This window comes from Rhipicephalus microplus, chromosome 5 (genome assembly GCF_043290135.1).
Source record: "Rhipicephalus microplus isolate Deutch F79 chromosome 5, USDA_Rmic, whole genome shotgun sequence".
Taxonomy (NCBI): Eukaryota; Metazoa; Arthropoda; class Arachnida; order Ixodida; family Ixodidae; genus Rhipicephalus; species Rhipicephalus microplus.
Genome location: NC_134704.1, coordinates 192,354,030 through 192,369,111, shown reverse-complemented (window position 1 = coordinate 192,369,111; position 15,082 = coordinate 192,354,030). Strand labels below are relative to the sequence as shown.

At 45.9% G+C, this 15,082-nt stretch overlaps 1 protein-coding gene across 1 annotated transcript in view; it reads right to left on the bottom strand.

Moving 5' to 3' along the window:
• Nucleotides 1–4,035, bottom strand: part of LOC142817618 (uncharacterized) — a 204,378-nt gene extending 200,343 nt beyond the window's left edge. The window contains exon 1 of the mRNA XM_075894673.1: nt 3,921–4,035. Coding sequence (XP_075750788.1) covers nt 3,921–4,035 — 115 coding nt within the window. The remainder of the gene's footprint in view (nt 1–3,920) is intronic.
• Between the last annotated feature and the right edge of the window lie 11,047 nt (nt 4,036–15,082).

The following is a 15,082-nucleotide window of genomic DNA, read 5'->3' as shown; positions in this document are numbered from 1 at the left end:
ATTTTTCTTCAGTGAGCCATCTTTCCACGCAGTGGTCAGGCAGTTCAGGCGAAGGTTCCTCCTACAGAGAATGTATCGTTCGGGGAGATAGTGACCACTCACCTGGAAGCCCAGCTAGAAGATCCCGGAAGGTTTAACACCTGATGTCACTAGTCATGCATCGCCGCTACAACAAGATATAAAAACCAGAGATTTGGCAACTACACAGAGTTCGATTCCTTGATATTCGAGGTTAAACGTCCAAAAACCATCTTATGAATATGAAAGACAGCATATTGAAGCACTTCGAAAATTTTGACCACCTGGACTTCTTTAACGTGCGCCCGAATCTGAGGACAGGGGCCTAGAGCATTTCCGCCTCCATCGAAAATGTAGCCGTCGCAGTCATATACACAGTGTTCACTTTCGTCACCACAAAATTAAAAGTAAATGAAAAGAGTTAAATACAGGAGAGAACGATAGCAAGAGGGAATGCAGATAAAAGCAGAAGATGAAGCAGATGTACAGTGAAGTGACTGCCAGTTTCTTGTGGGTGGTTCAGCCCAGAGGTGCGTAAAACCTGGATAGATTAGATCGATGTGCTTCAGCAGTTGAAATAAACATATAGAATCTTTGAACATGGTAACACCACATTGGTGAGGCTTGCCTTGATTTTTAGTCACAATTTTTGTGCAGTGTGTAAACTGGAGAATCAAGAAGGTGCTTCTGCTTATCGACTCTTAAAGAAAAAACAGTAGTGAAATCGGTTTATATGTGACAGTAGGCGAGACAGGACAGCAGGCACAGTTGTAGGTAATGGCGAAGGTCCACCATAATTTCTTTAACTAGTTTCTGAAGTGCCCCTCTCTGCGCCCTGTTTTGGGCGCTTTCGTGCAAGACATCAGGTGTACTTATCGATGTCAGCGGCCAAAGTAATGCATCTGACACCCATTCGTGTGATCAATCGTACTACTACTTTTTTGGGCGAATTGCCTTATTGTATGGCAAGGAAGTACGAGCGTCAACTGTCATGAGTAAGTGAGCTTGGGGAGCGTGCCGAATGTCACCGAGTACCGATGGCACGTAGTGCTACGGAAAAGGACTCGATGGTGTGCGTCGCTGCCACGCAGGCCCCAATGATTGGTCAGAAAAGGCTCGTGGTACACGACTCAAGCCGAGGTGGAAGATCCCACATGATCAGATGAGGTGACACTATCTTGTGGAGCGCCGAATGAAGGAGGTCGAAAGAGAAAGCGTCACTCCCACGGCGAGAGTGTGCGCAGTCCGTATCTGGGGGTAGTGGCGTGGGGCTACCGCAAAGCAGCCATTGATCTCGGTAGACACCAAAAAACCCTTTACGACCTCGCACCACCGCTTAACAGCAGTTCCCGGGACACCTGCATTACTCAACTTCTTAACACGACAGCTGCGACCCACTTGACAGTTCTTGGAGAGCACGTCGATGGAAGCCTACCCTGCCGATGCACACGACGAAGAGGTTAAAGCAATGGAGACAAATCCATCGCCAGACGAATGGTGATAGACGAACACCGGTTGTCCCCTTCCAGAACACAAGCAATTGACACAATGGGACAGCGTGGCTAGCTACCAAGCCGATGGCGTCTACAATAGGCAGTTTTAGTTGGGCGTGCGGACAAGTTGCGTACGCTGTGAAAATTACACTGCGTACGCTGCAATTAAGTGAAGCATGTGACATTACTTCTAGTTTAAAGTACTTTGATGTGCTTCATTCATTTACAAATGTCACAAGCGAGATGTAAGTATTTGAAATCTTTATCAGCGCCACCCACGTCAGAAGTATGCTAGCCCAACGTAATAGCGTGGCATTTGTGATCGGCGTGAAAAACACTCTAACTGCCATAGTAAGGGCACCCAGTGCAGAAGTCAGGCCGTCCCATTCACTGGGTAGATTTTCAGTATCGTTCGTAGATGCACTGAATTGCCCGTTCACCGTTGCTGTTTTGAAATTAGGCACGCAATGTAGAAACGGTGTTTTATCGGGCATTGCCGCGCTTGAACGACCCCAGCTTTCTATCTAGCGCTGCCGTGGATGATGCTTAGCGTACCCTGCAGCGACTGGTCACGTTCCAGATATTTGAGACCTTACGATGCACTAACATAGATTTAAGAAGTGCAATACCGCGCAAGGTCCAAAGCTTGTTACGCTGCACCATAAATAAATATAGGTACCAAGATGCCATTTTATTCACGGGTTCCTTCGCCGTGAGGCCTGGCAGAAAGAGACGTGTTCCCACACACAACCTATTGGACACAATTCTTGAAGATTTTTGTTAGACACCATGCAGCAACTTCTTCTGAATAGTCAGGATGCTGGAACACGCCGCATGAATGTACCTAGTCTGGCATGAAACATCCCCTTTCATTGTGAAGTACGCAAGCCTTGCATCAGGTCCGCTGTTGTTCTCCACGTCGAATGCCACTACAGCCACCATATGCTCTCGTTTTTGTTATTCGAGGTTGTGGGGGTGCTAACGCCCCTTCTACAGTAGTGTGCGCCTCGTGGCGCAAGTGTTTCACGTATAGGCAGCATTCAGAGGTCACAACTATTGACAGGTGGATGGCATTGTACTCCCGTGCATTTATCACCACCATCACCATCACGAATAAAACGGTAGTGCTGGCGGTGACACCTTGCGGCAAGCCAGAGTGGCGACATGAGAAAAATTAGTGCGCGTTTTTGGCGTGTGGTGGTTGGTGCGAATGGCTGCATCTTGTGGAAATCCACGCACACTGTGCACGGCACCACGGGTCGTTGGCTGTGGGCCCTCGTGGTGAGTGAAGCGTTTACCACCTTGCGGTTGCTATGTTGTGGAGTGTTGTGTAATATTGTGTATGATTGCTTTAGCGTGATGATGACAATTGATGAATCAAATTCGTCTGACGATATGCTTGATTTTAATGTAGTTAAATAAATGTGAGTTGTTTGGTGCATTCTGACCGTCCCTTCTACAAAAACTATCAACTCTCACGAGTACGACACAGCTATGTTTGGGGCACGTGAATGATGGCCAGTCAGTACACGGCGCTCGACAAAAAGGGGAGTTAATGAAAACATGCTGCCCAGACGCGGACTAAGCCGTTCTCCTCGGAAGCCGCCGCGACATCCTGCTCGACTGCGCCAGATAAAATAGGGATGATAGATGTAATCCAGATGATTCAGATGATCACGACGATCATCGGCGTCTACTGGCTAGGCTACGCATTGGAATACTCGGTTTTGCTGCACCTGCTCGCTAGGCTGTGTGTTCTGGCGCTAACATCAGATCTTGTTAACTGCATTGCCGGGTGCCTATTGGCACAGGAAGGAGAGTCCGGAGGCTGCATCCCATCAGCAGCTGCGAAGGGCTGTAGCCGGTGATGCCAGGTGCGTCACGGCACAATAGGAGAGCCAAGGACCAGTCCAGAAACTTCTTCTTGAAAAGGTCCTCAATCATACACACTACACAAAGGACTTCACCGTTAGACTGGTGGTACCTGGGACTGATGTTGACATGGGAGAAGTCATACCTCTGGAAAAAGTCTCGGAACTATGCCGACAAAAATTCTGTTCTGTTGTCGCTGACGAGCGTCTCAGGGATCCCATATCTTGCAAAGGCACTTTTGATAGTGAAGATCCCCGCAGTGGACGTCGTGAAGCGAAGGGTCAGCACTTTAGGACACCTCGAGTAATAGTCGACGAGAAGAAGGTAAGCTGCTCCGTCACGATGAAAAATATCCACCCCGACCCGCTCCCAAGGGCGGTACGCACACCGCAGAAAGCAGTGGCTCCACTCGCTGGACCCACGTCTTGGCGCAATCGGGACAGTTTTTCCCCATGATCTTGATCTGGTTCCCCATGTTTGGCCATCAAACAGCTCCCTTGGCTATGGCGCCACAGCGAAAACCTCCGAGGTACCCACCGTGAATGAGGGACAGGACGTGCTTGCGCAGAGGAGTGTGCACCAGTGTGCTTCCACCGCAGACAAGACCGTCGTTGATAGTGATCTGAGCTCGACGGGCCCGAAACTGTCCCATGTTGAGAGGCAGATACTGCTTCCTGGGCCGTCCATGCTTGCAGTAAGTATTGAGCTGAGATACTTCCAAATCTGCAGCCTGGTGAGCCCAAAAGTCGTCCAAATGGACCGCAAACGTGGGAGGAATAGCGCGGACAGGGAGAGATAGCTAGCTCTGCCGCGGTGGTCTAGTGGCTAAGGTACTCGGCTGCTGACCCGTATATCGCGGGATCAAATCCCGGCTGCGGTGGCTGCATTTTCAATAGAGGTGAAAATTCTGTAGGCCTGTGTGCTCAGATTTGGGCGCATGCTAAAACCACAGGTAGTCGATATTGTCGGAGGCCTTCACTATGGCGCCTCTCATAACCATAGGGTGGTCTTCGCACGTGATGATGAAAATGATGTTTTGTGGCACAAGGGCCATTTCACGGCCAATGAGCGCCAGTTTATATTATAAAACATGGACAATGATTGTAATAAGCCGCTGTATAAGGGCCTTGAAAATCCTCGCGGTAATGCGGGTAAAAACATACAAGCAATAAAATTATGACCACGCTGTGAAAGGTGTGTTTGGTGTGAATAGATGACAAATGTTGGTGATGATAAAAACGATGGTGGACACGTATGGCCTTAGCAAAAGTGCCTCACTCGTTTATACCCTTGCGTCTAAGGGCCGTGAGGCGAGCGCTTTCTTGTGTAGCCACCGCAGCAAAAACCTCTCTGCAGAGGTCGTGCTACGAAATGCCCGGGTATATGATTTTAAATCTATGAATTTCTTTTCAAAAACGCTGAAAATGATTTATGACTAAAAAGCGGTTCCCGACCGACGAACATTGCAGGGTGTAAAGGTATATGTTATCGGTAGCGTAATAGAAAATGTTGTTTTCTTAGAGTTTCTAACTCTTTGCACTGGATTAACATGTGTAGGACCGTTAATGCTTCACCACATCTGTCACACAATGGTAGACCACCACCGCACAAAAGATATGTGTGTGTCGTGTATGTGTGTCCTATCCTGAGCCCCGTTAGTATTACCTCTGTATGACGCGATTTTGATACTGGCAGCTAATGACCAAAATGTGACTTAATAATGTGTAGTTTGTTTTGTGTGTGTCCATCCCATTTGCTCTGCCAGTAGTCCCTGAGGTTTCGTTTGAGAGACGGCTTAAGATCAAGGGCCGGGATTGATATGGGTGTAGGGGCAGTGCTTTTGTGGACGGATGCAGAGAGCTGACCCGCCCTCACGTTGCCTTAGATCTCACGGTGCCCTGGCACCCAGCACACCAAAACATGTTGTTTGAGTGTGTAGAGTGTGCATAAAATGGAGTAAAGTGAGACAAGGATAGGTTTTTTTGTTTTTTTAAGCGTGTGCAAAGCCGTTACCACACCGAGGGAGTCCGTATAAATTACTGCTTTTTGTATTTGTAATTGATTTGTTTAGTCACCTACAACTATCGCATAAGCTTCCGATGTGAAGATACCTTTGCCTGAATGTAGAGGGCCAGCATCCGAAAAGGATGGGCCGACAGCAGCGTAGGACACAGAGGAGTTAGACTTGGAGGCATCTGTAAAAAACTCAGGACGTGTGTAGGTGTATTGAAGTTCCAGGAAGTATGTTCGGATATAGGCGCATGTTTTGTAACTTCTAGAAAAGACACATCGCATTCTATAGTCTGTCACTGCCATGGGGGAGGGTATGCTACAGGAGCCATTAAACTGTGTTCAAGTGACACTCTAGTTTACTCAGCTTGACCCTTCAGGTGAACTGAGTAGGGCTGCCTCATCGATTGCCTGTTTTGAAACAGAATGGAGCTCGTCAAATTATTATTAGTAGAGTATGAGGGGTGCTTCTTGTCTGCTTTCACCTTAAGGAAATAAACAAAGGACATGTAAATTCTCTGCAGATGAAGCGACTACCATTTGACTCAACGTAAAGGCTTTCTACGGAGCTGGTGTGAAACACCCGTAGAAAGGCGGATGCCCAAATGGTGCACGGGGTCCAGCATCTTCAAAGCACTTTGAGTCGCAGACTGATAGACAACGGCCCCATAATCTAAGCGGGTGCGAATGAAGCATCTATACAGATTCATGAGACATTACCTGTCACTACCCCACGTAGTACGTGACAACACTTTTAAAACAGTCATGGCTTTTAAACATTTTGTTTTTAAATACTTGATGTGCGGTACGAAGGTCAACTTGTTGTCCAAGACTAAGCCTAAGAATTTATGCTCCGCATTAACAAACAGACGTTGACCGTTCAGTTCAATGTCAGGTTCTCAGAGAACAAGACACACGTGCTTTTTTGTGTGTTCAGTCGGAATCTGTTTTCCTCTGCCCATTTGGAGACCTTGTTTAATCTAACTGAACCTGCCGCTCACACATTGGCAAGTTGCAGGACTTGAAGCCAAGCTAAGCGTCCTCGACATATGTACAATAGAACATATTGCGGGGGATGGAAAGGTGCAAGGAATTCATTTTGATAATAAAAAGTGTACAACTAAGTTCACCACCTTGCGGCACGCCTGTTTTCTGGACAAATGTTTAAGAGAGAACAATGCCCACATGGACACAGAATGGTTGATTGGTCAAGCAAGTCTCGATTAAGAAAAACATTCTACCGCGCACGCCAACGTGGATACAGGCCTCTTAGAATTCCAAAGCGCCATGTTGTATCATAAGCCTTTCCGATATCGAGAAACACAGAGAGAAAATATTTTTTGTGGACAAAAGCGTCTCTGATCTGTGCCTCGATACGAACAAGGTAGTCTGTCGTGGATCTACCGCACTGAAATGGGTCTAGCAAATTGTTTGTTTCAAGGAAATGTACAAGTCGGCAGTTTATCAACTTTTCGAAGACTTTGCAGAAGCAGCTTGTAAGTGCAATAGGCCTATAACTCGAAGCTAAAGAAGAGTCCTTGCCCTCTCTCAAAATGGGAATAATGACAGCCTCTTTCCAGGAGGTAGCGATATTGCCAGAAAACCAAATAGCATTAAACAAACCACGTGAGGTTTTTCGCGTTTCGGTTGGTAGGTTCTTCAACATTTCATACACCTCACGGTCAGAACCTGGGGCAGAAGTACTGCATGAGTTTAGAGATGTTTGGAGCTCAGCTAGACTGAAAGCTTGGTTATATGCCTCAGTTATAGTGCATTTGTGTTCGAGTTTCTGCTTTTCTGTTCTTGTTCTGTATTTTTGTATAGTGTCAGTATAGTGGGACGAGCTGGACACCCGTTCGAAGTGTGCACCGAGGAAGTTTGCCTGATCTTCCAAGGTATCACCCTGAGTGTTTACGAGTGGAAGCGTGTGTACTTGTTTTCGTGCAATCCTACTAACCATGTTCCAGACTTTATCCTCCTGTGTGTATGAATTCATCCCTGACAAAAACTTCTGCCAGCTATTTCTTCTGGCCTGCCGACACGTTCTCCTGCCTTGAGAATTTTTTTCTTGAAGGTGTCAAGATTTTCAGCTGTCGGTGAGTTCCGAAGCAACCTCCATGCTCTGTTTTGTTGTTTGCGCACGTTTCGGCATTCAGAGTTTCACCATGGGACACGCCATCTTCAAGGGTGTCCATTTGTTTGTGGGATACGTTTTGTTGCAGCATCAATTGAAAACGCCGTCAAGTAGTCGACAGCAACATCAGTGCCTAAAATACATATATCACTCCAATCTAGACGAGTGATGGTATAAATCTGTTCCCAGCCGGTTCTGTTTATGAGCCATTTGGGAACACGTGGTGGAACTCAGTTGCTGTAGTTGTGCTCAAAACTACAGGGAAGTGGTCACTTCGTACGGATTACTGACGACTTTCCACTGTAGTAGAGGCACAAGTGATGGGCATATTATGCTTAGGTCTATGGAGTAGTAGGTGTTAGGAGCAAGATTATAATAGGTTGGTTCTTTTCAATTTAGGAGACACACGCTCGACGAGAGAAGGAACTGTTCAATCAGTCGACCTCGCGCGTCGCAACGAAAGTCACCCCATAGCCTGCTATGCGCATTAAAGTCTCCAACGAGAACATAAGGCTTTGCAAGTTTATGAATTAAAGAGTGTAAATCTCGTTTTTGCAGCTGATAGCTAGGAGGAATCTAAATAGTGCAGAGTGTGATCAGTTTATCAAAAAGAACTGCTCGATCAGCCACTGCCTCAAGGGATGTTTGGAGTTGTAAGTGTGTGCATGCAATCTCTTGATTCACTATAATGGCTACACCTCCGGATGATATCATGGCATCATCACGGTCCTTTCGGAGAATAACGTATTTACGAAGAAAATTTGTGTGTTTTGAATTAATGTGTGTTTCTTGTACACACAGCACTTTCGTGAGTGTTCGTGCAAAAGTTCTTGGATGCCGTCAAGGTTTCTGACAAGGCCCCTGACGTTCCATTGTATAATGTGAGTGTTCATGTTGAATGTCAAATAGTGCTGTGTGTACGAAAAGCGAGTGGCTGTTTAGACGGGGAGTTTGAGTTCACGTAACAGGGCTGTCACCAGGCCCTGTTTGATGCTTTTTTGTTTTCTTTGTGCGCTCCTAGAAGCCACGCCGCTTTTCCGGCAACAAGGGTACCGATGTATTTATTGCCTCCTCGTAGGCACTGGATGCCCGCACGTGCGGGCTCTTAGTTCGAATTTCGGGCCTCGCCTGGTGAAGTGAGGCCTTGAGACCTGAGGACTCTGGAGTCTCCGGTCTTTTTTTTTTGGGGAGTAGGCGCTGTAGACTGGGCTACAGCCACCTTGGGGGCAGGTGGTACAGCCGTCGGCTCGGTATGCGCGGGCCAAAGAGTGGCGAGAGCTGGTGCGACGCTTCCCCCCGACGTGCCGCGTCAGCATAAGATGTATTGTAGAAAGGAAAGACTCTCTTCCGGGCTTCCTTGAATGATATATTTTCCTTGACTTTAAGAGTGATTATTTCTTTTTCTTTCTTCCAGTTAGGACACGAACGCGAATACGCGGCGCGTTCCCCGTCACAATTCACGCAGTGAGGCGTAGTAACACAGTTATCAGATGGCTCGCCGTGGCTACCACATCTTGCACAAGTTTTCTGACCCCGGCAGTTCTGCGAGTCATGACCAAATCGTTGACATTTATAACACCGCCTTAAAATAGGGAATGTAGGGACGGACAGAGAGTTTGATGTAGCCTGTGTCTATAGATGAAAGCGATGTGCTAGTTGCGAAAGATAGTAATAAATGTTTTGTAGGTACTTTTTTGTTGTCGCGTCTGATGAGAATTCCTTTCACATCCGTGACATTTTGCTCTTTCCACCCTTCAAGCTGTTCCTGTTCAGACATTTCAAGAAGGTCTGCTTCTTAAACAACTCTGTGTGAGGATTTCATTGATCTATGAAGTGAAACAGATACTGGGATATTACCAAATGCTACGAGACTGCGAGGTTTTTCATAGTGATGTTTTTCAGGCAGCTCAAGGAGAAGGTCTCCGCTAGCCACCTTTCTAACTTTGTATCCTGGGCCAAAGACCTCAGTCAGAAATTTGGCAACAAGTTATGGAGATATGGCTCTGGCTTGTTTTGTTGGATTTTCGCTCTGCACAACATGGAAATTTGGAAAGCATTGTCTGGGTTGGCTGAAAGCTGATATTTCATTGGTGCGTCCCCTCTTAAGCGGAAGACAATATAGGAGACGGGGAAATGCAGGTGTTCTCATAGGAGGGTACTTTTTTTTCGGCAGCAATGGCGACCACCCACCATAGAGTCAAACCAGGGGACGCTGAAGCACTTGATAGCATAAGGCTGTAGATGCCAGCCGTACATTGCCACTACAACCAAATATAACTCCTCAAGGTTGAGTAACTACACAATGTCAACCCTTGCCACCAGGAAAAATGGAAGTAAACAGAAGAGAAAAGTAGACGGGACAGACTAAAAGTGAGAGATAAAGACGAAGTTGTTGGGGAGAGAGATAGAAAAAGGAGACTACCGATTTCCCCTGGGTGGGTCAGCCCAGGGGTGCCGTCTACGTGAAGCCGGGGCCAAAGGAGTGTGTTGCTTCTGCCGGGGGGCCTTAAAAGTCCGATCACCAGGCGTCGGCTCAACCCCCAGGATTCCCTTTTCCCCGGAGACGGCAAAGCCACGCACGACTAGGCATGAGAGGGAGTCGAAACTTCCCCATTAGCTCGGGTCCGTGGTGTCACTACGCACCAAACGCCTACTTACGCAGACGCCCCTGCACGGGGTTTTTGGACGTCAAAACCCACATATCAACCAATGAATATCAACCAAACAGTGAAACTTGGACTTGCATTGAGCATATGGGCGTGAATATAACGTCATTGCAATGGGTGCTTATTGTGGTTTTTGGTTAGTACTGCACAATTCTTACTTCTTGGACCTGTGCAATAGCAACGGCTTTCAGTGGATTTACCAGTCATATAATCCCAGGCAATTATGAGAACTGGTCGCATGCGCACGTTTTTGGTGGTTGAATACTCCGTCTTCTCATATTTCTTCATTTATTGCTCATCTCAACAGTAACGACAAGAGCGTATTACAAGCTAGGCAACGCCAGGAGTACCGAATAAAAGATTCGGTGTGCTTAAACACCTAACGAAAATAATCATTAATGGGCCTCCTGAAAGCACTAGCTTAATATGAGTAGCGCTGAATATAGCATAAATGAGCTATTCCAAAGCAGAAGGTAAATGAGGTGATGCCACAGGAATCGCCATGCAGAGGTTCACCTGTGAGAAGTAAATTTTGCTCCACTTCAATAAAAGTGATCGCACATACATGCAATGATGTGAGCAAAAAAAACAATTTTCATTGAAACATGAAGCCACCACACAGATAGTGGCAAAAATTGTACTAATGTCGACCTTTTCTTAATGCCTAGGTTACCATGCAGGCCGACTGCGAATGAGAACCATTTCACGAAGTGCGATAATCGAAAACTTTCCAATACTAATGTGAAATACCACCTACTTAGGACGAAAACAGCTTCACCTGTTTCTTTTTTTCTTTAGAATGCCTCTTCATGATTGCGCTAATATGCTTGCAATGCTGCCTCATGCGCATGCCGACGTGATAGCGCAGCAGGTGTGCAAGTACCTCTTCTTTGTGTTCAGCACACGGGAACGTCCGCGTATATGTGTCAAGCACTTCATCTATTGTGTCCCAGTAAACTGTGTTGCAATCAGCATATACACTAAAAACTGCTCTGTATGTTTAAACGAATTGAATAAGCCTTCATTTGGATGAGTGAGCCCTCCTATGTTCTTGTCGTTTGTCAGAGCTGCTTTGGCTGAAGTTCCGCTTTTTGCACTAAAAGCTGATAGACAAGTAGAACACTAGGCTCGTTTCCGCATTTTTCTACACACAAATCCAGTACCGTAGTAAAGTATGCTACCCGTGACATGCACCAAATCTGTTTCCTCTTGCCCGTGGATATCTTCACAATCCCTGTCGTTCACTTTCACCATATCACCTAGTTTTCGCTTAATCGGATTTACGAAACCTAGGCGTGATGCGATTGTTTTATTACTGCTGATGAGGTCTCTGAAATGTGAGGAATCCAACAAGGCTTTTTTGCCATCAACAGCATTGCAGTTGCAGTACTTCGGAGGTTTGATCCAGCTAGAAATTGACAAGGTTTGGTGAAGCTGCAAGACCGCTGGCATAGAGGGGTGGTAGTTTCGCTTTCCTGCCAGTCTTATCTTACCCAAGAACCGCTCAACTGAATCCTGATTCACTTTCTTCGTATGAACGCATTTAAACCGGTATTTATTGAGCAGCATATCACAACGTTTCTTTTCAAACTTTAAGGTTACATGAAGTCCATCGCATTTGCGTTTTGTCAAAAACATGACCTTTGTAATGGCTCTACTTTACATTTCACTCTCCCAGCTGTCGAGCCACAGAATACCTTGCTCGATGGCTGCTACGTCTTGACTTTTGTTTTGACGCCTTCTGCTGGAAATCTTCGGTTCAGTGAATCAAACAAATCATTACAAAACAATGTAAATTCTTGCATTGCCTTACTTCATATAAAATTACGCAATCTTTGTTATTTGTAAAACTGAAAACCCGCCGCCATGAAACAGCTGAACGCTTGGCTGGCTAACTTCAAACGCATTTTCCCAGATTGCGATGGGTAGATATGAGAATGCAATAATTTATGGACAGGCTTTCAGGCCCCCCTTGTTTGCTTGGTCTTCTTTGTACACTTCAACATAGTATTCTCAATTATTCCACTGGTCATTCCTTTTGAGGTACCTCTGCTGCTGAAGTCTATTTCGGACACAATTGAACAAGGGCGGTTTGTCAGAAAAAGCAAATACGCTTCGTGATGGATCTAACGGGTGCTTAAAGAATTAGGCTACCTGAACGGTCACCGCTTATTCCTAGAATATTCCACATGCTCCTGTTTGTAGTTGCGCCATCACAGACAATACCAAGAATTTTGGTGTTGGCTTTTGCCAGAAGGACCGTTACTTGAAGGAGCAGTAGAGTGAGAGTTATTCTTGTTGTTGCATTTTAGCTGCAAACACTCCTAGAAGTTTGGCGTAACTGTCACCGAAAGGGCAGAACATAAAAACCAGGGCATGGTCCACGACATCTTCTGTGTTTCCACTGTCAGGCACGAGCTCGACATAAGCCATTGTCTGAGAGTTTACACGCTTGCATTTCCGGACTTGCATTTCAATAAACATACCGATTCCATGTCATCTGAACTGGTCCATGAGTTGCATTTTTTTCCAAAGGCAGAGAAAAACTTCTTGTCCAATCCCGATTTAAAAAGTATCATCGAGACATAACGGCATATAGTGAGGACTGATGGCAGAGACAGCACCTCAATTTCTTAGAGGACTTTGTACGCTGTTGGTGACCTAATATGCAAAAATAAGCCGAGCAGGATCCAACTGTCAGAGTATCGGTGACCTTTCTTACTGCCTGTCCTACCAGCAGCCACACCTTCCTTAAGGACGAGCTGTTTTGCTTCAGTGAGGTTTCCATCGCGAAAGATGCGTTCAACTGTCTCTTCGCCTAATTCTTGTGCCTTGGCTGTGCATTTTTCAAGTTCTGCCTCCAACATCTTTTTTTTTCCTTTCGAAAGGCGGAATTTGGACTTGTAGCAGGCAATCTTAGCCTTCCGCAGAAGATCATTGCGATTTTTGTTGGTCGGGATTCAGAAAATACGAATGCGCTTCATTTTGTCTCTATTTTGCTGGCGGAAGTATTGTATACGCAAGATCTCTTTCAATCTTTTGCAAAGGCTGCAATGTCCTTCTCGAGCCAACAACTTGAAGCTTCTATGACGCCATACACCATACGCATAAATATATGCACACTCAGGCTGAATGCTGCGGTTCAACTTGTTACTTGAACCACCAGCACAAATATGCTCATTGAGAAACTTGCACAGGATGCTTTCAACTAGTGAAGACGGTTCAAAGCAACCGACCCAGATGCGGCTTCAATTTGAAGAAAGTGACCATGAATAAAAGCCCCCAATGACAGGTTGCCACTTGCTGAAACTTTCAGTTCTAGTGTCTTTTTTTGCACAAGTGCCAGGTAATGATTCCTCGGCAAAGCCCCTTCCGCGAAGACGACAGCTTCTTCTCCGAAGCTTTGAATGATCTGCGTAGCCAAACTAGTGGTCGGAAGTTGAATGGTGGATGCATAACTGGAGGGGCGTGAACACGTCAACGAATCACATGAGCTTGAATTGCTGCCCGACACGTGACCTCTGCGTTCCGCCTGTAATCCTGAGCCAGTGCTACCTTAGGTAGACTGTTGAGCATCGTTCGTGTCATGCTGACTTCTATAGAGATGTACGCCATCGATCTAATAAACAAAATAGGTTAAATATTATTTACCTCGATTTTCGAACTTACAAGGGTGGTAAACTGTTTTTGGTGAGACTGCATGACCTGTATCGTAATAGCGAAAAAACAATCAAATAAGCTTATCCGTGTTCTTTCTTTCTCTTTTGTTGTGATTTAAATTTTACGTTACGTATCGGTATCGAAAGAAGGTATATTACATTGAAGCTTAGGTTTTTTTTCCTAGAGGTAATCCTTACATAAAAGCATAATTCAAATGATAAAACTGTATGCCGATCTGCTCAATCGATATCATGCTAAACGTTCAAATGTACGCAATAAAGTTTTCCAACACAGCCATGTAACAACTCGCTCAGCAAACAAATATTCTAAAATAAACCTCCATATGAGATAAATTAAGCACGCAAAATACTTTAGCACTGTAATAAGAAAAGACAAACCTTTTGTTGGGCGAAATGAGTGCTGGTATTAGGAAAGAATCCTGCAACCTTCAATGGAAAACAGCGGCATGTTTTGTCAAGTAAATAGACAGGTGTACTGACGCAAGCTGTGCGGATTTGCTTTAACGGGCTTGGTAATGAAGCACTTTCAAATTGTTTTACACGTAGTGGCTTTCCATAACTTGTTCCGGAAGACACCTCAAATGCGGCGAGTGCAAGCCTTTCGGAGCCAGCGCCTGTAGGGTTTCGTGTTTGAGGCGGCTTCATTGAACAATTCTTCGAAGTCGAATACTTTGAATACTCGAGGAAGATGCTGGGCACCGTGTCCATCGACAGCACAGGTTTTTTGGGAGCATTAAAAATGACGTTGCCATTGTGCTGTGCGTAGTATACTTGTGATTTCATGTCCTCGGTAAAGTATTTGGCGCACATATGGTTGAGACGATAATTATCTGACGGATCTATGAAAAGCGACACTCTTTTACTGGGTGCTCAAAGTAGCTTGTGCGCCGCCGGGGGACTTTCGCAGTACGACTTGTAAGCGTCTTCGTCGGACATGAGCGAAGTTAGGATGACGCGTGGCCGGGAACCCATAAATTATAGGAGCGTCCTAACCCACATCTCGTCTGGCCTCCATGCTTTCCGGCAGTGAAAGCGTAGTCCTCGAACTGTTGTCGCCAGAGAAGGCACTCGCCTGCATCGTCGAAAGAAAGTGGAGGCGGGTTCTGGAAACTGGCTTGAGCGAAGGCAGGAACAGAAAGACCGGTGACTGCAGGGGTGAAAACGAAAAGAGTGGTGAACGTACCGGTGGGAGCACGAGCATTGTTGTTA